The sequence below is a fragment of the Passer domesticus genome, chromosome 34 (assembly GCF_036417665.1).
Source record: "Passer domesticus isolate bPasDom1 chromosome 34, bPasDom1.hap1, whole genome shotgun sequence".
Lineage (NCBI taxonomy): Eukaryota > Metazoa > Chordata > Aves > Passeriformes > Passeridae > Passer > Passer domesticus.
The window spans coordinates 1302406-1325428 of NC_087507.1; the positions used below are offsets into that span (position 1 = coordinate 1302406).

The 23023-nt window shown below is 58.3% G+C and overlaps 1 protein-coding gene across 4 annotated transcripts in view; it reads left to right on the plus strand.

Annotated features, from left to right (window-relative positions):
• The window catches only part of DNM2 (dynamin 2), a 32455-nt gene that overhangs the window by 6321 nt on the left and 3111 nt on the right, over positions 1-23023 (plus strand). Inside the window, exons 3-19 of one of the 4 annotated variants that reach the window (XM_064402016.1) lie at positions 1112-1261; positions 2120-2323; positions 2472-2570; positions 3395-3555; positions 4621-4763; positions 5887-6022; positions 7416-7483; positions 8894-9032; positions 9730-9816; positions 11022-11092; positions 11587-11616; positions 13815-13866; positions 14344-14355; positions 16769-16882; positions 20079-20188; positions 20344-20455; positions 22145-22309. In XM_064402016.1, the coding sequence (XP_064258086.1) occupies positions 1112-1261; positions 2120-2323; positions 2472-2570; positions 3395-3555; positions 4621-4763; positions 5887-6022; positions 7416-7483; positions 8894-9032; positions 9730-9816; positions 11022-11092; positions 11587-11616; positions 13815-13866; positions 14344-14355; positions 16769-16882; positions 20079-20188; positions 20344-20455; positions 22145-22309 (1853 nt within the window). The remainder of the gene's footprint in view (positions 1-1111; positions 1262-2119; positions 2324-2471; positions 2571-3394; positions 3556-4620; positions 4764-5886; positions 6023-7415; positions 7484-8893; positions 9033-9729; positions 9817-11021; positions 11093-11586; positions 11617-13814; positions 13867-14343; positions 14356-16768; positions 16883-20078; positions 20189-20343; positions 20456-22144; positions 22310-23023) is intronic. The other 3 variants (XM_064402017.1, XM_064402018.1, XM_064402019.1) reach the window with 3 other exon arrangements.

A 23023-nucleotide genomic window follows, 5' to 3' on the forward strand; every position in this document is an offset into this window, starting at 1 on the left:
CCTGGATCTGGGTGAATCCCAGAGCAGCCAGGCTCTTGTCCTGCCCCAAAATCCCTGGGTTTGGGTGAATCCCAGAGCAGCCAGGCTCTTGTCCTGCCCCAAAATCCCTGGATTTGGGTGAATCCCTGGATCTGGGTGAATCCCAGAGCAGCCAGGCTCTTGTCCTGCCCCAAAATCCCTGGATTTGGGTGAATCCCTGGATTTGGGTGAATCCCTGGATCTGGGTGAATCCCAGAGCAGCCAGGCTCTTGTCCTGCCCCAAAATCCCTGGATTTGGGTGAATCCCTGGATTTGGGTGAATCCCTGGATCTGGGTGAATCCCAGAGCAGCCAGGCTCTTGTCCTGCCCCAAAATCCCTGGATTTGGGTGAATCCCTGGATCTGGGTGAATCCCAGAGCAGCCAGGCTCTTGTCCTGCCCTAAAATCCCTGGATTTGGGTGAATCCCAGAGCCCCTGGTGCCCTCCTGGGGCCGTCGGTGCCTCCTGGGAGCTGAGGGAAGTTGGGAACAGGCGAGGGAGAATTCCTTCCTCCCCTTCACCTTGAGCAGCCAGGCTCTTGTCCTGACCCAAAATCCCTGGGTTTGGGTGAATCCCTGGATCTGGGTGAATCCCTGAGCCCCTGGTGCCCTCCTGGAGCTGAGGAAGTTGGGAACAGGCAGTCCTGGAGCTGAGGGAAGGTTGGTGAGGGCTGAGGGCTCAGGGCTGAGGTGTCTGGGGTGGCTCCAGCCGAGGTTTCCGCTCTGCCCACACGCAGGGAAGGAGGAAGGAAATTGCACCATCCCAGAGCTGCTGCAAGCCCTTGTTGTGGGCAGAGCGGGATCCAGCCCCTTCCCTGTGTGCTGCAGCCCCTTCCCCACATCCTGCAGCCCCTTCCCCACATCCTGCAGCCCCTTCCCCACATCCTGCACCCCTCCTGGGTGTCCTGCAGCCCCTCCTCATGTCCTGCAGCCCCTTCCCCACATCCTGCACCCCTCCTGGGTGTCCTGCAGCCCCTTCCCCACGTCCTGCAGCCCCTTCCCCACATTCCCCACTCCCCCCTCCATATCCCCCTGCTTGCTCCATCCCCATCCCCCCAAACATTCCCCGTTTTTGACTCCCCAATCCCTTCCAGAATATGCCGAGTTCCTGCACTGCAAATCCAAGAAGTTCACGGACTTCGATGAGGTCCGGCAGGAGATCGAGGCCGAGACCGACCGGGTGACGGGCACCAACAAGGGCATCTCCCCCGTGCCCATCAACCTGCGCGTGTACTCCCCCCACGGTGAGGGAGAACGGGCCAAAATCGGGCCAAAATCGGGGGAAAATCTGGGAAAATCGGGGAAAAATTGGGGAAAATCGGGGAAAAATCTGGGAAAAGTCGGGGAAAAATCTCGGAAAAATCTGGGAGAATCGGGGAAAAATCTGAGAAAAATCTGGGAAAAATCGGGGAAAAATCTGTGAAAAATTGGGGAAAAGTCTGTGAAAAATCTGTGAAAAATCTGGGAAAAATCTGTGAAAAATCTGGGAAAAATCGGGGAAAAATCTGGGAAAAGTCGGGGAAAAATCTGGGAAAACCCGGGGAAAAATCTGGGAAAAATTGGGGAAAAATCTGGGAAAAATCTGTGAAAAATCGGGGAAAAATCTGGGAAAAATTGGGGAAAATCGGGGGGAAATCTGGGAAAAATCGGGGAAAAATCGGGGAAAAATCTGGGAAAATCGGAGGAAAATCTGGGAAAAATCCGGGAAAAATCGGGGGAAAATCTGTGAAAAATCTGGGAAAAATTGGGGAAAAATCTGTGAAAAATCTGTGAAAAATCTGGGAAAAACCGGGGAAAAATCTGGGAAAAGTTGGGGAAAAATCGGGGAAAAATCTGGGAAAAATCTGGGAAAAACCGGGGAAAAATCTGGGAAAAGTTGGGGAAAAATCGGGGAAAAGTTGGGGAAAAATCGGGGAAAAGTCGGGGAAAAATCGGGGGAAATCGGGGAAAAATCGGGGAAAAATCGGGGAAAAATCTGTGAAAAGTTGGGGAAAAATCTGTGAAAAATCTGGGAAAAATCGGGGAAAAGTCGGGGGGTTCTGGGGCCGTGCAGGAGCGGCTCCCCCCCCAGAGGGGATCCTCACCCGCCCCTGTCCCCCCAGTGCTGAACCTGACCCTGATCGACCTGCCGGGGATCACCAAGGTGCCCGTGGGGGATCAGCCGCAGGACATCGAGTTCCAGATCCGGGACATGATCCTGCAGTTCATCAGCAGGGAGAGCAGCCTCATCCTGGCCGTCACACCGGCCAACATGGACCTGGCCAACTCGGACGCGCTCAAGATGGCCAAGGAGGTGGATCCGCAGGGTAAAGGGATGGGGCTGGCCCCGGGAGGGGCTTCTCTGCCTTCCTCGTCCTCTTCCTCCTGCCCTGGCGGGGCTGGGGGGTCCTTTCTGCGCCGCGGGGCCCCGCTGTGCTTGGCTGGGGGTCAGGGCATCGACGCTGGGCTCCGCAGGGCTGAGGACCATCGGGGTCATCACCAAGCTGGACCTGATGGACGAGGGCACCGACGCCCGGGACGTGCTGGAGAACAAACTGCTGCCCCTGCGGAGAGGTGCGGCTGGCCCGGGCGCCCCGTGTGCCCCTCGGGTCACTCTGTGTGTCCTTTCTGTCCCCCTCGGGTCACTCTGTGTGTGCCCCGTGTGCCCCTCGGGTCACTGTGTGTGTCCTTTCTGTCCCCCTCGGGTCACTCTGTGTGTCCTTTCTGTCCCCCTCGGGTCACTCTGTGTGTCCCTTCTGTCCCCCTCAGGTCACTGTGTGTGTGCCCCGTGTGCCCCTCAGGTCACTGTGTGTGTCCCCAGTGTCCCCTGCCCTGTATCCCCTCGGCTCACTCTGTGTGTCCCCCTCGGGTCACTCTGTGTGTCCCCCGTGTGCCCCGTGTGCCCCTCAGGTCACTGTGTGTGTTCTCTGTGTCCTCCTTGGGTCACTCTGTGTGTCTCCCTCAGGTCACTCTGTGTGTCCCCTGCTCTGTGTTCCCTCAGGTCACTCTGTGTGTCCCTTGTGTCCCCCTTGGGTCAGTCTGTGCTGTGGTGTCCCCACGGTGTCCCCGCGGTGTCCCCACGGTGTCACCGTGTCCCCATGGTGCTGTGGTGTCCCTGCCATGCCATGGTGTCCCCATGGCGTCCCCACGGTGTCCCCACGGTGTCCCCACCGTGCCATGGTGTCCCCACGTTGTCCTCTCTGTGCTGTGGTGTCCCCACGTTGTCCCTATGGTGTCCCCACTGTGTCACGTTGTCCCCACGGTGTCCCCACTGTGTCACGTTGTCCCCACGGTGTCCTCATGGTGTCCCCACTGTGTCACGGTGTCCCCACGGTGCTGTGGTGTCTGTGCCATGCCACGGTGTCCCCACGGTGCCCCCCGGTGTCCCCTGGTGCCAGGCTACATCGGCGTGGTGAACCGCAGCCAGAAGGACATCGATGGCAAGAAGGACATCCGCGCCGCGCTGGCGGCCGAGCGCAAGTTCTTCCTGTCGCACCCGGCCTACCGGCACATGGCCGAGCGCATGGGCACGCCGCACCTGCAGAGGGTCCTCAACCAGGTGGGACGGCTGCACAAGTGGGATTTTCCTGCTGGGACAGGTCATTCCCACCTGGAAAAGTGGATTTTCCTGCTGGGACAGGTCATTCCTGCCTGGAAAAATGGGATTTTCCCCATGGGAAAGCCCCTTCCCGCCTGGGAAAGTGGGATTTTCCCCCTGGGACAGGTCATTTGTGCCTGGGAAAATGGGATTTTCCTGGTGGGACAGGTCATTTGTCCCAGAAAAAATGGATTTGCTGGGTGGCACAGCCCATTTTTACCTGGGAAAGTGGATTTTCCTGGTGGGACAGGTCATTTGTACCTGGAAAAGTGGATTTTCCTGGTGGGACAGGTCATTTGTGCCTGGAAAAGTGGATTTTCCTGGTGGGACAGGTCATTTGTGCCTGGAAAAGTGGGATTTTCCCCATGGGAAAGCCCCTTCCCGCCTGGGAAAAGTGGGATTTTCCCCATGGAACAGCCCCTTCCCACCGGGGAAAGTGGGATTTTCCCCCTGGGACAGGTCATTTGTGCCTGGGAAAATGGGATTTTCTGGGTGGGACAGGTCATTTGTCCCAGAAAAAAATGGATTTTCTGGGTGGCACAGCCCATTTGTACCTGGAAAATTGGGATTTTCCCCATGGGACAGCCCACTTTTACCTGAAAAATCAGGATTTTCCCCGTGGCACAGCCCATTTGTCCCAGAAAAAATTGATTTTCTGGGTTGGACAGCCCATTTTTACCTGGAAAATCGGGATTTTCCCCGTGGCACACCCCGTTTGTACCCAGGAAAAGCGGATTTTTCCAGGTGGCACAGCCCATTTTTACCTGGAAAATCGGGATTTTCCCCCTGGCATACCCCATTTATCCCAGGAAAAGCGGATTAGCTGGGTTGGACACCCCATTTGTACCAGAAAATCGGGATTTTCCCCCTGGCACACCCCGTTTGTACCCAGAAAAAGCGGATTTTCTGGGTTGGACACCCCATTTTTACCTGAAAAATCGGGATTTTCCCCCCGGCACACCCCATTTGTACCCAGGAAAAGCGGATTTTTCCTGGCTCCCAGCTCAGTGTCCCCATCCCTCGCAGCAACTCACGAACCACATCCGCGAGACGCTGCCGGCGCTGCGCAGCAAGCTGCAGAGCCAGCTGCTGTCGCTGGAGAAGGAGGTGGAGGAGTACAAGAACTTCCGTCCCGACGACCCCGCGCGCAAAACCAAAGCGCTGCTGCAGTGGGTGCCTCGCGGGGCAAATCCGGGGATTTGGGGATTTTGGGTTTTCCCGGCGGGATTTTGGGATTTTGGGCTCTCCCGGAGGGATTTGGGGCTTTCCCGGCCGGATTTTGGGTTTTCCCGGCCGGATTTTGGGTTTTCCCGGGGGGATTTGGGGTTTTTGGGTTTTCCCGGAAGGATTTTGATCTCTCCCGGAGGGATTTTGCATTTTCCCGGCGGGATTTTGGGTTTTCCCGGAGGGATTTGGGGTTTTCCCGGCAGGATTTTGGGTTTTCCCAGTGGGATTTTGGGGTTTTCCCGGCAGGATTTTGGGTTTTCCCAGTGGGATTTTGGGCTTTCCCGGGTGGATTTTGGGCTTTCCCGGCGGGATTTTGGAATAATCCCGGCAGGATTTTGGGCTTTCCCGGGGGGATTTTAGGTGGGATTTTGGAATAATCCCGGCAGGATTTTGGGCTTTCCCGGGGGGATTTTGGGTTTTCCCGGCGGGATTTTGGGCTTTCCCAGCGGGATTTTGGGTTTTCCTGCCGGGATTTGGGGCTTTCCCGGTGGGATTTTAGGTGGGATTTTGGGTTTTCCCGGGGGGATTTTGGGTTTTCCCGGCGGGATTTTGGGTTTTCCCGGGGGGATTTTGGGTTTTCCTGGCGTGATTTTGGGTTTTCCCCGTGGGATTTTGGCTTTTCCCGGCGGGATTTTGGGTTTTCCCAGGTGGATTTTGGGTTTTCCCGGGTGGATTTTGGGTTTTCCCAGCAGGATTTTGGGCTTTTCCCGGGGGGATTTTGGGTTTTCCCAGTGGGATTTTGGGCTTTCCCGGGGGGATTTTGGGTTTTCCCGGGTGGATTTTGGGTTTTCCTGGCGGGATTTTGGGTTTTCCCGGCCGGATTTTGGGTTTTCCCGGCGGGATTTTAGGTGGGATTTTGGGTTTTCTCAGCGGGATTTTCGGCTTTCCCAGCCCGGAGTGTTCCCGCTGGGCTCGGGGGAGGGATGGGAAAACCTCTCCTGGAAAACCCCTGCATTCCCTGCATGGCTCCTGTCCCTCCCACACCGCAGGAAAATGGGATTTTCACTTCCAGCTGCCGGGATTTGGGGGATTTTCGCTCCCTCATTCCCGATTTCCCTGCCCCAGGATGGTGCAGCAGTTCGGGGTGGACTTTGAGAAGAGGATTGAGGGCTCAGGAGACCAGGTGGACACCCTGGAGCTCTCCGGGGGCGCCAGGATCAACCGGATTTTCCACGAGAGGTTCCCCTTCGAGCTGGTGAAGGTGAGGATGGGGGTTCCTCTCCCTGGGGGATTTTCCAACCCAAACCGTGCCACGGTCCCATAAAAATCCCGAGGTTTGAGGCAGATCCTCGCATGGGTCATTCTGGTGTGGTTCTCTGGCTGCTGGACAGTGGGACAGTCCTGATTCCTGATTGATTTCTGATTAATTCCTGATTCCTGATTCCTGATTGATTTCTGATTTATTTCTGATTCCTGATTCCTGATTGATTCCTGATTTCTGATTAATTTCTGATTCCTGATTCCCGATTCCTGATTGATTTCTGATTTATTTCTGATTCCTGATTGATTCCTGATTTCTGATTTATTTCTGATTCCTGATTCCTGATTGATTCCTGATTTCTGATTAATTCCTGATTCCTGATTGATTCCTGATTTCTGATTAATTTCTGATTCTTGATTCCTGATTTCTGATTGTTTCCTGGTTTCTGATTAATTTCTGATTCCTGATTCCTGATTGATTCCTGATTTATTTCTGATTCCTGATTCCTGATTCCTGATTGATTCCTGATTCCTGATTGATTCCTGATTTCTGATTAATTTCTGATTCCTGATTCCTGATTGATTCCTGATTTCTGATTAATTTCTGATTCCTGGTTCCCGATTCCTGATTTCTGATTTCCTGATTGATTTCTGGTTCCTGATTTCTGGTTGATTCCTGATTCCGGATTCCCAATTTCTGATTCTTGGTTCCCAATTCCTGATTTCTGATTCCTGATTTCTGATTGATTCCTGATTGATTCCTGATTCCTGATTGATTCCTGATTCCTGATTTATTCCTGATTCCCGATTGATTCCTGATTCCCGATTGATTCCTGATTCCCGATTGATTCCTGATTTCTGATTGATTCCTGATTCCTGATTTATTCCTGATTCCCGATTGATTCCTGATTCCTGGTTCCTGATTGATTCCTGATTCCTGATTGATTCCTGATTGATTCCTGGTTCCTGATTGATTCGTGATTGATTCCTGATTTCTGATTGATTCCTGATTCCCGATTGATTCCTGATTCCCGATTGATTCCTGATTTCTGATTGATTCCTGATTCCCGATTGATTCCTGGTTTCTGATTGATTCTTGGTTTCTGATTGATTCCTGGTTTCTGATTGATTCCCGATTGATTCCTGATTCCTGATTGATTCCTGGTTCCTGACTGATTCCTATTGATTCCTGATTCCTGATTGATTCCTGATTCCTGATTGATTCCTGATTCCTGATTGATTCCTGATTGATTCCTGATTCCTGATTGATTCCTGGTTCCTGATTGATTCCTGATTGATTCCTGATTCCCGATTGATCCCGGATTCCCGATTGATCCCGGATTCCTGATTGATTCCTGATTCCTGATCGCTGCTTGCCGCTCCCTGTCCCGCAGATGGAATTCGACGAGAAGGATTTGAGGCGGGAGATCAGCTACGCCATCAAGAACATCCACGGGGTGAGGCAAGTACCCCCGGGACCCTCCCTGGACACAGCTCCCAAACCCACATTCCCCGGGGAACGCGGCGGGGGCTCTCCTGGAGCCGGGATCCCCCTCTGGGGATGGAGTTGTTCTCAGGGAGCAGAATTCCCCCGGGAGCGGGAGCGGCCTCTCCCAAAGCCGGGAATTGTCTTTGGGGTCGGGGATCCCTGTCTGGGATGGGGCCCTGTGCAAATCCCATCCCAGTCCCAATCCAATCCCAATCCCGTCCCGATCCCGTCCCAATCCCAATCCCGTCCCAATCCCATCCCAATCCCATCCAAATCCCGTCCCAATCCCATCCCAATCCCATCCCAATCCCATCCCAATCCCAATCCCGTCCCAATCCCATCCAAATCCTGTCCCAATCCCGTCCCAATCCCATCCCAATCCCAATCCCATCCCAATCCCAATTCCAATCCCAATCCCCATCCCAATCCCATCCCAATCCCAATCCCATCCCAACCCCAATCCCATCCCAATCCCGTCCCAATCCCGTCCCAATCCCAATCCCATCCCAATCCCATCCCAATCCCATCCCAATCCCATCCCAACCCCAATCCCATCCCAATCCCAATACCGTCCCAATCCCATCCCAATCCCATCCCAATCCCAATCCCGTCCCAATCCCATCCCAATCCCATCCCAATCCCATCCCAATCCCATCCCAATCCCATCCCATCCCATCCCATCCCATCCCAATCCCATCCCAACCCCATCCCAACCCCATCCCAATCCCATCCCAATCCCAATCCCATCCCAATCCCATCCCAATCCCATCCCAATCCCATCCCAATCCCAATCCCATCCCAATCCCATCCCAATCCCATCCCAATCCCATCCCAATCCCATCCCAATCCCAATCCCGTCCCAATCCCATCCCAATCCCATCCCAATCCCATCCCAATCCCGTCCCAATCCCAATCCCAATCCCATCCCAATCCCAATCCCGTCCCAATCCTGTCCCAATCCCAATCCCATCCCAATCCCATCCCAATCCCATCCCAACCCCAATCCCATCCCAATCCCATCCCAATCCCATCCCAACCCCAATCCCATCCCAATCCCATCCCAACCCCAATCCCATCCCAATCCCATCCCAATCCCAATCCCATCCCAACCCCAATCCCAATCCCATCCCAATCCCAATCCCATCCCAATCCCAATCCCATCCCAACCCCAATCCCAATCCCATCCCAACCCCAATCCCAATCCCAATCCCATCCCAATCCCAATCCCATCCCAATCCCATCCCAACCCCAATCCCAACCCCAATCCCAATCCCATCCCAATCCCATCCCAATCCCATCCCAATCCCATCCCAATCCCATCCCAATCCCGTCCCAATCCCATCCCATCCCCATCCCAATCCCAATCCCGTTTCCCCCCTGCAGGACGGGGCTGTTCACACCAGACCTGGCCTTCGAGGCCATCGTCAAGAAGCAGGTGGTGAAGCTGAAGGAGCCGTGCCTGAAATGCGTGGATTTGGTGATCCAGGAGCTCATCAACACCGTGCGCCAGTGCACCAGTAAGGTACTGGTGTGCCCAGTAACACCAGTATGGGACTGGTCAGCCCAGTAACAGTGACATACTGGTCAGCCCAGTGCACCAGTAAGGTACTGGTCAGGCCATGGACAGTGACATACTGGTCAGCCCAGTGCACCAGTAAGGGACTGGTCAGGCCATGGACAGTGACATACTGGTCAGCCCAGTGACACCAGTAAGGGACTGGTCAGCCCAATGGCACCGGTATGGGACTGGTCAGCCCAGTAAAACCAGTACGAGACTGGTCAGGCAATGGACAGTGACATACTGGTCAGCCCAGTAACACCAGTCAGGTACTGGTCAGCCCAGTGACAGTGACATACTGGTCAGCCCAGTAACACCAGTCAGGGACTGGTCAGCCCAGTGCCACCAGTCAGGGACTGGTCAGCCCAGTGACACCAGTATGGGACTGGTCAGCCCAGTAACAGTGACATACTGGTCAGCCCAGTGCCACCAGTCAGGGCTCTCTGTCTGGAGCCCTTCCAGCCCCCCCCCCCGCCCCTCCCTCCTCCCAAACCCCCCCGGTAAAGTCTGGGCTCAAGCTGAGCCCTCCTGGGTCTCTGCTGGAGTTCCTGGACGGACCCCGATGGATCTGCCGGGATTTTGGGGCCGGGACTGGCCGGGATTTGGGGTTTTTGGTGCCGGCCCCCACCCTGCAGCTCCTTTGCCCTTTCCCCTTTCCCAGCTGGGCTCCTACCCCCGGCTGCGCGAGGAGACCGAGCGCATCGTCACCACGCACATCCGCGAGCGCGAGGGCAAGACCAAGGAGCAGGTGAGCCCCCTGCCCAGCCCCCTCCCCAGACCCTGCTCAGCCCCCTGCCCAGCCCCTCCCCAGCCCCCTGCCCAGCCCCTCCCCAGCCCCCTGCCCAGCCCCCTGCCCAGCCCCTCCCCAGCCCCCTGCCCAGCCCCCTCCCCAGCTCCCCTCCCCAGCCCCCTGCCCAGCCCCTCCCCAGCCCCCTCCCCAGCCCCTCCCCAGCCCCCTCCCCAGCCCCTCCCCAGCCCCTCCCCAGCCCCCTCCCCAGCCCCCTCCCCAGCCCCCTCCCCAGCCCCTCCCCAGCCCCTCCCCAGCCCCCTCCCCAGCCCCTCCCCAGCCCCCTCCCCAGCCCCCTCCCCAGCCCCCTCCCCAGCCCCTGCCCAGCCCCCTCCCAGCCCCCTCCCCAGCCCCCTCCCCAGCCCCCTCCCCAGCCCCCTCACCAGCCCCTCCCCAGCCCCCTCCCAGCCCCCTCCCCAGCCCCTCCCCAGCCCCCTGCCCAGCCCCCTCCCCAGCCCCTTCCCCAGCTCCCCTCCCAGCCCCCTCCCCGGCCCCCTCCCCAGCCCCCCTCCTCAGCCCCCTCCCCAGCCGCACCCCGGGAGGGGATCCCCCCTTCTGAGGATGGAGTTGTTCTCAGGGAGCAGAATTCCCCCCGGGAGCAGGAGCTGCCTCTCCCAAAGCTGGGAATTGCCCTTTGGGGTCGGGGATCCCTGTCTGGGATGGGGCCCCGTCCCAATCCCATCCCAATCCCGTCCCAATCCCGTCCCAATCCCAATCCCGTCCCAATCCCATCCCAATCCCAATCCCATCCCAATCCCAATCCCATCCCAATCCCGTCCCAATCCCGTCCCAATCCCGTCCCAATCCCATCCCAATCCCAATCCCATCCCAATCCCATCCCATCCCAATCCCAATCCTGTCCCAATCCCATCCCAATCCCAATCCCATCCCAATCCCGTCCCAATCCCATCCCAATCCCAATCCCATCCCAATCCCGTCCCAATCCCAATCCCGTCCCAATCCCATCCCAATCCCAATCCCATCCCAATCCCAATCCCATCCCAATCCCATCCCATCCCAATCCCAATCCTGTCCCAATCCCGTCCCAATCCCAATCCCATCCCAATCCCAATCCCATCCCAATCCCAATCCCGTCCCAATCCCGTCCCAATCCCAATCCCGTCCCAGGGAGGGATCCCCCCTTCCCTGACCCCTGCTTCCCTCAGATCCTGCTGCTCATCGACATCGAGCTCTCCTACATCAACACCAACCACGAGGATTTCATCGGCTTCGCCAAGTGAGTTTTTCTTGTCCTGGGGGGAATTCCCGCCTTCCCACAGCCTTGTGGGGCTGTGTTTCCATTCTGGGGGAGGCTGGAGTCGCCCAGCAGCACCTCTGGCACCCGATTCCTGCAGGGAAGGGGCCGGGAAAAGCCCCAGCCTCGGGAATTGGGGTGAATCCTGGTGGTTCAGGCTGCTGGAGCTGCCCCAGGGCAGGAATTGCTCCTTGTCCTCTCGTCCCTCCTCATCCTCTCCCCGCCCCCTTCCCTTGAGTTTTCCTGGTGTTTTCCAGCCCCAAACCTCTGGGAAGCTCCCACACTGCACTCAGGGTGCCTGGAGCCCACCCCCCTCCTTCCCCTTCATTCCCACACTCCTCCTCCTGGTTTTTTTTCTCTTTTCCCCCTTTTTTCTCTCTTTTCCTCTCCGGTGACCCTCCCTGCTCTCTGCTGTCTCCCCCTGGATCCATCACCTCTCTCTGTCTCTGGACTGTCCTGCTGCTCTCCTGGCCCAGCTGTTTCACTGAGCAGCACGTGGCCACCGGGTGGGTACCGGGAGCATCCACCTCCCCAGGGCATCCCGGCCCCTTCCCGGGGGCTGGGGGGGCTGGGGAGGCTCCCCGAGGGGCTGGGAGCTGGGAGCTTCTCCTTGGAACTGGGGTCCTGGAGCTTCTCCTTGGAATTGGGGTCCTGGAGCTTCTCCTTGGAACTGGGATCCTGGAGCTTCTCCTTGGAACTGGGATCCTGGAGCTTCTCCTTGGCTTTGGGGTCCTGGAGCTTCTCCTTGGCTTTGGGGTCCTGGAGCTTCTCCTCCCAGTTCAGCCTTGGGTTTGGGCTCCTGTAGCTTTTCCTCCCAATTCAGCCTTGGAATTGGGATCCTGGAGTTTGTCCTCCCAGTAGAGTTTGGGTTTGGGATCCTGGAGCTTCTCCTCCCAGTCCAGCTCTGGAATTGGGATCCTGGAGCTGCTCCTCCCAATTCAGCCTTGGAATTGGGATCCTGAAATTTTTCCTCCCAGTTGAGCTCTGGATCTGGGATCCTGGAGCTTCTCCTCCCAGTTCAGCCTTGGAATTGGGATCCTGGAGTTTGTCCTCCCAGTTGAGCTCTGGAATTGGGATCCTGGAGCTTCTCCTCCCAGTTCAGCCTTGGAATTGGGATCCTGGAGTTTGTCCTCCCAGTTGAGTTTGGGATCCCGGAGCTTCTCCTCCCAGTCCAGCCTTGGAACTGGAATCCTGAAGCTTCTCCTCCCAGTTGAGTTTGGGTTTGGGATCCTGGAGCTTCTCCTCCCATTTCTCCTCTGGAATTGGGCTCCTGGAGCTTCTCCTCCCAGTCCAGCTCTGGATTTGGGATCCTGGAGCTTTTCCTCCCATTTCTCCTCTGGAATTGGGATCCTGGAGCTTCTCCTCCCAGTTCAGCTCTGGAATTGGGCTCCTGGAGCTTCTCCTCCCATTTCTGGTCTGGATTTGGGCTCCTGGAGCTTCTCCTCCCATTTCTGGTCTGGATTTGGGCTCCTGGAGCTTCTCCTCCCATTTCTGGTCTGGGTTTGGGATCCTGGAGCTTTTCCTCCCATTTCTGGTCTGGATTTGGGATCCTGGAGCTTTTCCTCCCATTTCTGCTCTGGAATTGGGATCCTGGAGCTTCTCCTCCCAGTCCAGCTCTGGAATTGGGCTCCTGGAGCTTCTCCTCCCAGTCCAGCTCTGGAATTGGGCTCCTGGAGCTTCTCCTCCCATTTCTGGTCTGGATTTGGGCTCCTGGAGCTTCTCCTCCCATTTCTCCTCTGGAATTGGGATCCTGGAGCTTCTCCTCCCATTTCTCCTCTGGATTTGGGATCCTGGAGCTTCTCCTCCCATTTCTGGTCTGGATTTGGGCTCCTGGAGCTTTTCCTCCCATTTCTGGTCTGGATTTGGGATCCTGGAGCTTCTCCTCCCATTTCTGGTCTGGAATTGGGCTCCTGGAGCTTCTCCTCCCATTTCTCCTCTGGATTTGGGCTCCTGGAGCTTTTCCTCCCAGTTGAGTTTGGGTTTGGGGTCCTGAAGTTTTTCCTCCCAGTTGAGCTCTGGATTTGGGCTCCTGGAGCTTCTCCTCCCAGTCCAGCTCTGGATTTGGGATCCTGGAGCTTCTCCTCCCATTTCTCCTCTGGATTTGGGATCCTGGAGCTTCTCCTCCCAGCCGAGCTGGCTCCACCCCGATCACCCCTGCCCAGGGATCCGGGAGGAGCTGTCGGGATCGGGGCAGGCGGGGAGGACTCCCCAGCTGCCCCAAACCCCCTCTCCAGGGGTGGCAGTGCCCCCCCGTGCCGCTCGGGGGGGATTCTAACGGATTTCCCGGATTTTGTTCCCGCTCCCGACTAACGGTTCCGCCCCCTCGGTGCTCAGGAGAGCCAGGTAGCTTTTCCCCCTGGTGCAGGTAATGCTCCATCCCCAGCCGGGGGGAGTTGGGTCTTTCTGGAAGCTCCTGGTGGTCGGGATTCCCCCGGGGAATCTGCAGGAATCTGCTGGAATCTGCTGCTGCTGCTCGGGTGTTTCACAACCTCCTCCCCCTGGAGTCGGTCCTGGGAATTCCAGGAGTTCCCGGTGTCACTTCCCCCCCTCTATCCTGGGCAAAAACCTCGGGAAAAACCTCGGGAAAAACCTTGGGAAAAACCTCGGGAAGGGGCTCTGGAGCTGCCCCCCTGGGATGGGCTCCTCCCTCGCTCAGCTCCCTCTCCCCCAGCTCAAAATCCCATTTTTCCCCCTTTTTTCCCAGCGCGCAGCAGCGGAACACGCAGACCAACAAGAAGAGAGCCATCCCCAACCAGGTAGAGCCCGGAATTCCTCCTCCTCCTCTTCCTCCTGCTCCAAGCTCCAAGCCCAATCCGTGAGCTCTGATGCCAAGGCCGGGTTTGGGCACGGAGGAGCAGCGGAATTCCCGCCTGGAAGCGGAATTTGGGACAGAGCGGGCGGGGGGTGCAGCCCTGGGAGTTGGGGGGGTGAGGGAGGACCCCGGGGTGTCCCCAGGGCCGTGTCCCCCCCAGTGCTGCTGCCAGGGGTGAGCAGGAGTGGCCGTGCCCCTTCCCCAGGCCCCCCTCCGGAAGGCAATTAACGCTGGGAATGATCATTAATAGCATGTAACGGGTTTTCTTCTGCTGTTTTCCTGCTTTTTCCTCCTTTTTTTTTTTTTTGTGCTTCTCGCTCTTTCCTTCTCCTGTCACTTCCGTCCCTTTCCCTGTCTCCTCTTCCTGCTTTTTTTTTTATTTTATTTTGTGTTTTTCCCCCTTAATTTTGCGTGCCCAAAGGGGGAGATCCTGGTAAGTACCACGGAGCGGGACGGTGCCGGGACAGCGCCGGCCCTGCCAGGAGCAGCATCCCCAAAAAGCCCAAAAAAACCCCAAAACCGCCGCCCCCCTGCTCCCCAGGATGGAGAGAGGAGGGGGAAAGGATTCCCAGGGGGAGCAGCCAGGTGGAAATTGGGTTTGTGCCCCCTGGGGGGGCTTTGGGGTGATCCAGGTTGCTCCTGGTTTTCCCAAATTTTGGGAAGCAGGAGGCCAAAATCTTTCTGATTTCAAAATCTTTCTGATTCAGCCCAGAATGGCTGGGGGGGGGTGTGAGATTCTCTTGATTCTTTTGGGAACACGTGGAGGGAGGGGCTGGGAGTTCATTTCTCCACCCAAATCCGGGTTTTTTTTGGAGGGATTTGGAGGGATTTGGGAATTCCACAGCAGAATTCCCAGCCTGGCTGCTCCAAGCTCTGTCAATCCACCCCAGAGCTCCTCCCTCCTGGGCAGGGAGGGGGGTCCAGGGGGTCCCAGTCCCACTGCTCCCCTCGGAGCCTTGTCACCTCTCCAGGAACGTGGAAGTGTCTGAGAGGGAATCCTTTCCAAACCCAAACCCAAACCCAAATTTTTTCCAAATCCTTTGGGATTTGCAGCCTCGGGGGTGGCCTCAGCCCCCCCCGGGCAGGGAAAACCAGGATAATCTCATGGATCCTGCCTTGGACAGAGCTGGAATTCAGAGCCAGGGCGTGCCAGGCTTGGCACTGAAAGGTTTTATTCTCCCAAAACACGGATTCCGAGGGGTGCAGCTCCCCCAGGAGGGTTTGTGCCCCCCATTCCATGAATCCCCGCCTCAGATCCGGCCCTTTCCCGGCTCCTCGGGCACTTCCACCTCCCTCCCCCCACCCGGCTGTTCCTGGGGACCCCCGGGACCCCCCGAGCTCCGGGCAGGGCCGGCCGCGGGACGGGGTCGCGGGGGGAAGGGGGAGAGCTGGGAATGGGGGGTGGGAGCCCTGCCGAGCCCCCAGACCATCCCTGTTCTCGCCAAAATCCGTCGGTTTTAAAGGAACTTCCTCCCTCCTGCTCCTGGGCTTTTCCCAGCGGCTCCAGCTCCCGCTGGGCTGCACAGACCCTCTCCCTTTTCCCCTCAAAGTTCCCCCCTCTCCCCTTCCCCTTTTTCCTTTCAGCCCCTTTTCCCCCCGATCCCTTTCCCCAGATCCCCCCGACCCCTCGGGGTTTGCCCCAATCCCTTTCCCACTGCACATTCCCGATCCCGATCCTGCCTCTCCCCCTTCCCACCCCCCGGTTCCTTTAAAACCCCCTCGGATCCGACCCCAGGGTGGTTCCCGGGCGGGACCGGGGCTCCCGGAGGTGAATCCCCCCCTCCCCTGCCCCCTGCAATCCCCGGCCTCTCCGTCCTCCCCGCGGCTCCAGCTTGGCTCCTGCCTCACCCCGGGGCTCTGCCGTGGCTCCCGTGCTGGGAAACCCACCCGGGGAGGGGCCCGGGACCCCCGGGGGTCTCGGTGGAGCCGCGGCAGGCCCACGGGTGTAACCCGGCTCTGCCCCTTCCCGGGGCTGCTCCCGCTCCGGCCGCGCTTCCCGCCGAGCCCTGGCACTAACCCGGGGTGGGAGAGACCCGGGGGTGGGACAGACCCGGGATAGACCCGGGATGGGGTGGGATAGACCCGGGACAGACCCGGGATGGGCTGGGGACAGACCCGGGATAGACCCGGGATGGGGTGGGATAGACCCGGGATGGGCTGGGACAGACCCGGGACAGACCCGGGATGGGCTGGGACAGATCCGGGACAGACCCGGGATGGGCTGGGACAGACCCGGGACAGACCTGGGATGGGGATGGGCCAGGACAGACCCGGGATGGGGTGGGACAGACCCGGGATGGGGTGGGATAGACCCAAGATGGGCTGGGATAGACCCGGGATAGACCCGGGATGGGCCGGGATCACTGGGGGATCCTGCTGTGGGATCACTTTGGGATGACTTTGGGACCCTGCTGTGGGATCCTGCTTTGGGCTCACCGTGGGATCACTTTGGTATCACTTTGGGATGACTGTGGATCACTGTGGGATCACTTTGGGATCACTGGGATCCCCGCGGGACCCTGCTGTGGGATCACTTTGGGATCACTTTGGGATCACTTTTGGACCCTGCTGTGGGATCCTGCTTTGGGCTCACCGTGGGATCACTTTGAGATCACTGCGGGATCACTTTGGGATCGCTGCGGGATCACTTTGGGATCACTTTGGGATCACTGTGGGATCACTTTGGGATCTCTGGGATCTCTGTGGGATCACTTTGGGATCTCTGTGGGATCACTTTGGGATCTGTGGGATCACTTTGGGATCTCTGGGATCACTGTGGGATCACTGTGGGATCGCTGTGACCCGCGGTGACCCCCGCTGTGCCGTGCCGTGCCGGCGTGCCGCAGGTGATCCGCCGGGGCTGGCTCACCATCAACAACATCAGCATCATGAAGGGCGGCTCCAAGGAGTACTGGTTCGTGCTGACGGCGGAGTCGCTGTCCTGGTACAAGGACGAGGAGGTACGGGGGGAAACGGGGGAAAAATGGGGTGCCAGGGGGGAAAAATGGGGTGCCAGGGGGGAAAACGGGGGAAAAATGGGGTGCCAGGGGGAAAATGGGGGTGCCAGGGGGGAAAAAATGGGGTGCCAGGGGGGAAAATGGGGGTGCCAGGGGGGGAAAACGGGGGAAAAATGGGGTGCCAATGGGGAAAATGGGGTGCCAGGGGGGAAAAATGGGGAAATCGGGGGTGGCAGAGGGAAAACTGGGGTTCCAAAGGGAAAAACAGGGAAAATCCGGGGTGCAGGGGGGAAATGCGGGGTGCCAGGGGGGGAAATGGGGAAATCTGGGATTTCAGAGGAAAAATGGGGAAATCTGGGGTGCCAGGGGGGAAAATGAGGGGTGAGAGGGGGGAAAAATGGGATAAAACTGGGGTGCCAGGGGAAAAATGGGGAAATGTGGGGTGCCAGGGGGGGAAATGGGAAAATCTGGGATTTCAGAGGGAAAAATGGGGAAATGCGAGGTGCCAGAGGGAAATGTGGAGTGATAGAGGGAAAAACTGGGAAATGTGAGGTGCTAGAGGGAAAAATGGGGGTGCCAGGGGGAAAAATGGGGAAATCTGGGATTTCAGAGGGAAAAATGGGGAAATGCGGGGTGCCAGAGGGGACATCTGGGGTGCCAGGGGGAAAACGGAGAAAATCTGGGGTGCCAGGGGGAAAATCCAGGGTTACAGAGGGAAAAATGGGGAAATCTGGGGTGCCAGAGGGAAAAATGGGGAAAAACTGGGAAAATTTGGGGTTCCAGAGAGAAAAATGGGGGAAATCCAGGGTTACAGAGGGAAAAAATGGGGAAATTTGGGGTTCCAGAGAGAAAAATGGGGGAAGATTGGGAAAACCTGTGATTCCAGAGGGAAAAAATGGGGAGGGAATCTGGGATTCCTTGGGGGTCCAGGGGGCTGCAGACCCCCCCTCACTCCCCAGGGGATTCCTCAGTGCAGACCCCCCCTCAGTGCAGACCCCCCTCAGTGCAGACCCCCCCTCAGTGCAGACCCCCCCCAGCAGGGGCAGCCCCAAATCCCTGAAGATTTTGAGTTTTCCAGCATTTCCTCCCCCTCAATCCCACTGATCCCACTCCTCCCCTGGCGGGGGGGACCCAAAAAGGTCGATTCCAAAAGGGGCGATTCCCAAAAAGGGGCGATTCCCAAAAAGGGGTGATTCCCAAAAAGGGATGATTCCCAAAAAGGGATGATTCCCAAAAAGGGATGATTCCCAAAAAGGGATGATTCCCAAGAAAGGGGCAATTCCTGGGAAGGGAAAGGAGCGATTCTTGGGAAGGGGTAATTCCTGGGGAAGATTCCCAGGAAGGGGGAAGATTCCCGGGAAGGGGCAATTCCCAAAAAGGAGTGATTCCTGGGAAGGAAAAGGGGCAATTCCCGAGAAGGAAAAGGAGCAATTCCCAAAAAAGAGCAATTCCAGGGAAAGGGGCAATTCCCAAAAGGGCCAATTCCCAGGAAAGGGCAATTCCCAAAAAGGAGCAATTCCCGGGAAGGAAAAGGGACAATTCCCAGGAAAGGGGCAATTCCCAGGAAGGGCCGATTCCCGGGAAGGAAAAGGAGCAATTCCCAAAACCCAGTTCCCAAAAGCCAATTCCCAAAAAGCCAATTCCCAAAAAAGCCAATTCCCAAAAGCCAATTCCCAAAAAATCCAATTCCCAAAATCCAATTCCCAAAAGCCAATTCCCAAAAAGCCAATTCCCAAAAAATCCAATTCCCAAAAGCCAATTCCCAAAAGCCAATTCCCAAAAAGCCAATTCCCAAAATCCAATTCCCAAAAGCCAATTCCCAAAAAATCCAATTCCCAAAAGCCAATTCCCAAAAGCCAATTCCCAAAAGCCAATTCCCAAAAGCCAGTTCCCAAAATCCAATTCCCAAAAGCCAATTCCCAAAAAATCCGATTCCCAAAAGCCACTTCCCGGGGTCCCCGCTTACCCGCGGCCGCTGCGGCCCCGGCGCCGCCCGCGCCGGCGTAACCAATGTGCAGACTACTGTACATCCCTTCCCACCTGAACAGGTAGTCTGAACACTGGGAACGCCGGCCCGGCTCTGGGGGGGTCCTGGGCTGCTTTTTTGGGGCGGGGGTCGCCGTCCCGGGGCCGTGCCTTTGTCCGCTCCTGACGTGGCAGAGCCCGAATCCCGCCTGGAAAAGCTCTGAGGGTTTGTCAGGAAATCGTGTGGGGAGAGGGGGGGGGCCGGCCCCGGGTTCGTGGCCTCTCTCCCACAAAGGCCAACGTCACTTTTTTTGGGACCATCTGGAGACAAAGCGGGGCTGGAGCTGCTCTAAGCAATTCCAGATGTTGGCGTTCCGGCGGCCCCGGCCTGGAGGAGGCTCCAGGCTCCTCGCAGCCGCATTCCTGGGGAGCTGTGCTGCAGCAGGGTGGGCTTGGGGGGTCTGCTCCCCTCCCAGAGCAGCCCCCCGGGGTTCCCTGGTTCCTCCCAGAGCAATTCCCCCATCCCAGGGGGTCTGCTCCCCTCCCAGAGCAGCCCCCCGGGGGTCTCTGATTCTTCCCAAAGCAATTCCCCCATCCCAGGGGGTCTGCTCCCCTCCCAGAGCAGCCCCCCGGGGGTCCCTGATTCCTCCCAGAGCAATTCCCCCATCCCAGGGGGTCTGCTCCCCTCCCAGAGCAGCCCCCCGGGGTTCCCTGGTTCCTCCCAAAGCAATTCCCCCATCCCAGGGGGTCTGCTCCCCTCCCAGAGCAGCCCCCCGGGGTTCCCTGGTTCCTCCCAAAGCAATTCCCCATCCCAGGGGGTCTGCTCCCCTCCCAGAGCAGCCCCCTGGGGTTCCCTGATTGCTCCCAGAGCAATTCCCCCATCCCAGGGGGTCTGCTCCCCTCCCAGAGCAGCCCCCTGGGGATCCCTGATTGCTCCCAGAGCAATTCCCCCATCCCAGGGGGTCTGCTCCCCTCCCAGAGCAGCCCCCTGGGGATCCCTGATTGCTCCCAGAGCAATTCCCCCATCCCAGGGGGTCTGCTCCCCTCCCAGAGCAGCCCCCCGGGGGTCCCTGATTCTTCCCAGAGTAATTCCCCATCCCAGGCTCCACGGGATGAGCTGGGGATCTCCCCTTGAGTTTTCCCAGCAGGAGTTTGGGGTCTGCAGCTCCCAACGCCGGGGTTTGTTCCCATTCCTTGGCCTTCATCCCTGCTTCCCTCTCGTCCTCTTTCCCAGGAGAAGGAGAAGAAGTACATGCTGCCTTTGGATAACCTGAAAATCAGGGACGTGGAGAAGGGCTTCATGTCCACCAAACACATCTTCGCCATCTTCAACACGGAGCAGAGGTGGGGGACCCTCCTGGGCACCTCAGGCATTCCCCTTCCCTTGCTCCCGGCTCCTCCCGGAGGCTGGGATCCCTCGGGGTGCTTTATCCAGCATTCCCAGCGGGATCCCAGGGGGATTTGGGGCTCCCCTGACCCGCAGGCCTCCTCCCCTGCAGGAATGTGTACAAGGACCTGCGGCAGATCGAGCTGGCCTGCGACTCCCAGGAGGACGTGGACAGCTGGAAAGCCTCCTTCCTCAGGGCGGGGGTCTACCCCGAGAAGGACCAGGTGAATCGGGAGCCCACGGGGCTGGGGCAGCCCTGGGAGCAGCCACGAGCACCCCGGGGCTCCCTGGGGATGGAGGAGGGGATCCCCGGGGTGCTGCTGGATGGATCCCGGCTGTGGAATTACCCCGGGATGGGAATGGGGCTGGGAACAGGCTCTGGAATAACCCAGGGTGGGAATGGGGCTGGGGGAGTAAACCCAGGGTGGGAATGGGGCTGGGAATGGGGCTGGGAACAGGCTCTGGAATAACCCCAGAGTGGGAATGGGGCTGGGGGAATAACCCCAGGATGGGAATGGGGCTGGGAACAGGCTCTGGAATAACCCCAGGACAGGACTGGGGCTGGGGGAGTAAACCCAGGATGGGAATGGGGCTGGGGGAGTAAACCCAGGATGGGAATGGGGCTGGGAATGGGGCTGGGAACAGGTTCTGGAATAACCCAGGATGGGAATGGGGCTGGGGGAGTAAACCCAGGATGGGAACAGGCTCTGGAATAACCCCAGGATGGGAATGGGTCTGGGGGAATAACCCCAGAGTGGGAATGGGGCTGGGGGAGTAAACCCAGGATGGGAATGGGGCTGGGGGAGTAAACCCAGGATGGGAATGGGTCTGGGGGAGTAAACCCAGGATGGGAACAGGCTCTGGAATAACCCCAGGATGGGAATGGGGCTGGGGGAGTAACCCCAGGATGGGAATGGGGCTGGGGGAGTAACCCCAGAGTGGGAATGGGGCTGGGGGAGTAAACCCAGGATGGGAATGGGGCTCTGGAATAACCCCAGGATGGGAATGGGGCTAGGAACAGGCTCTGGAATAACCCAGGATGGGAATGGGGCTGGGGGAATAACCCCAGGATGGGAATGGGGCTGGGAACAGGCTCTGGAATAACCCCAGAGTGGGAATGGGGCTCTGGAATAACCCAGGATGGGAATGGGGCTCGGAACAGGTTCTGGAATAACCCCAGCGTGGGAACGGGGCTGTGGAATAACCCAGGACAGGAATGGGGCTGGGAACAGGCTCTGGAATAACCCCAGAGTGGGAATGGGGCTCTGGAATAACCCCAGGATGGGAATGGGGCTGGGGGAATAACCCCAGGATGGGAATGGGGCTGGGAACAGGCTCTGGAATAACCCCAGAGTGGGAATGGGGCTCTGGAATAACCCCAGGATGGGAATGGGGCTCGGAACAGGTTCTGGAATAACCCCAGCGTGGGAACGGGGCTGTGGAATAACCCAGGACAGGAATGGGGCTGGGAACAGGCTCTGGAATAACCCCAGAGTGGGAATGGGGCTCTGGAATAACCCCAGGATGGGAACGGGGCTGTGGAATAACCCAGGACAGGAATGGGGCTGGGAACAGGCTCTGGAATAACCCCAGAGTGGGAATGGGGCTCTGGAATAACCCAGGATGGGAATGGGGCTCGGAACAGGTTCTGGAATAACCCCAGCGTGGGAACGGGGCTGTGGAATAACCCAGGACAGGAATGGGGCTGGGAACAGGCTCTGGAATAACCCCAGAGTGGGAATGGGGCTCTGGAATAACCCCAGGATGGGAATGGGGCTGGGGGAATAACCCAGGACAGGAATGGGGCTGTGGAATAACCCAGGACAGGACTGGGGCCGCGCTGGGGGCAGGGGGTTCCCCCCGATCCCCCCTGCTCCCCCCGATCCCGGGGTGACCCTCCCCTGCCCGTGCAGACGGAGAGCGAGGACGGCGCCCAGGAGAACACCTTCTCCATGGACCCCCAGCTGGAGAGGCAGGTGGAGACCATCCGCAACCTCGTGGATTCCTACGTGGGGATCATCAACAAATCCATCCGGGACCTGATGCCAAAGACCATCATGCACCTCATGATCAACAATGTGAGGGGGAAAGGGGCTGGGGGGGGGGGGAAAGGGGATGGGGAGGGGGGAAAGGGGATGGGGAGGGGGGAAAGGGGATTGAGAGGGGGAAAAGAGGATGGAGAATGGGGAAAGGGGGATTGAGAGGGAGGAAAGGGGATGGGGAGGGGGGAAAAGGGGATGGGGAGGGGGGAAAGGGGTATGGGGAGGGGGGAAAGGGGCTGGGGAGGGGGAAAAGGGGATTGAGAGGGGGGAAAAGGGGATGGGGAGGGGGGGAAAGGGGATGGGGAGGGGGGAAAGGGGATGGGGAATGGGGAAAAGGAGACAGAAAACAGAAAAAAGGGGCTGGGGAATGGGGAAAAGGGGGTGGTGAGGGGGAAAGGGGGATGGAAAACTGTGGGAGGAGCTGGAGGGGCTCAGCCTGGACAAGGAGGCTCCAGGGCACCTCCTGGCTCGTGACAATTCCTTTAAGGAGGTTGGAGCCAGCTGGGGGCTGATCCTCTCCCCCTGTCCCCCTAATCCTGTCCCCTCCTCCCAAAGGGGACAGGCCAAGAGGAAAGGGCCTCAAGCTGTGCCAGAGCAGGTTCAGGGTGGATTTGGGGAGAATTCTGGAGGAGTTTTCCATCCCTGGCACAGGGGGGTGTCCCCTCCTTGGGGAAATGCCTCAGAACCGTGCAGGTGGCACTCAGGGACAGGAACCAGGACAGGACCCACCCCAATCTTCCCCCAAACCAG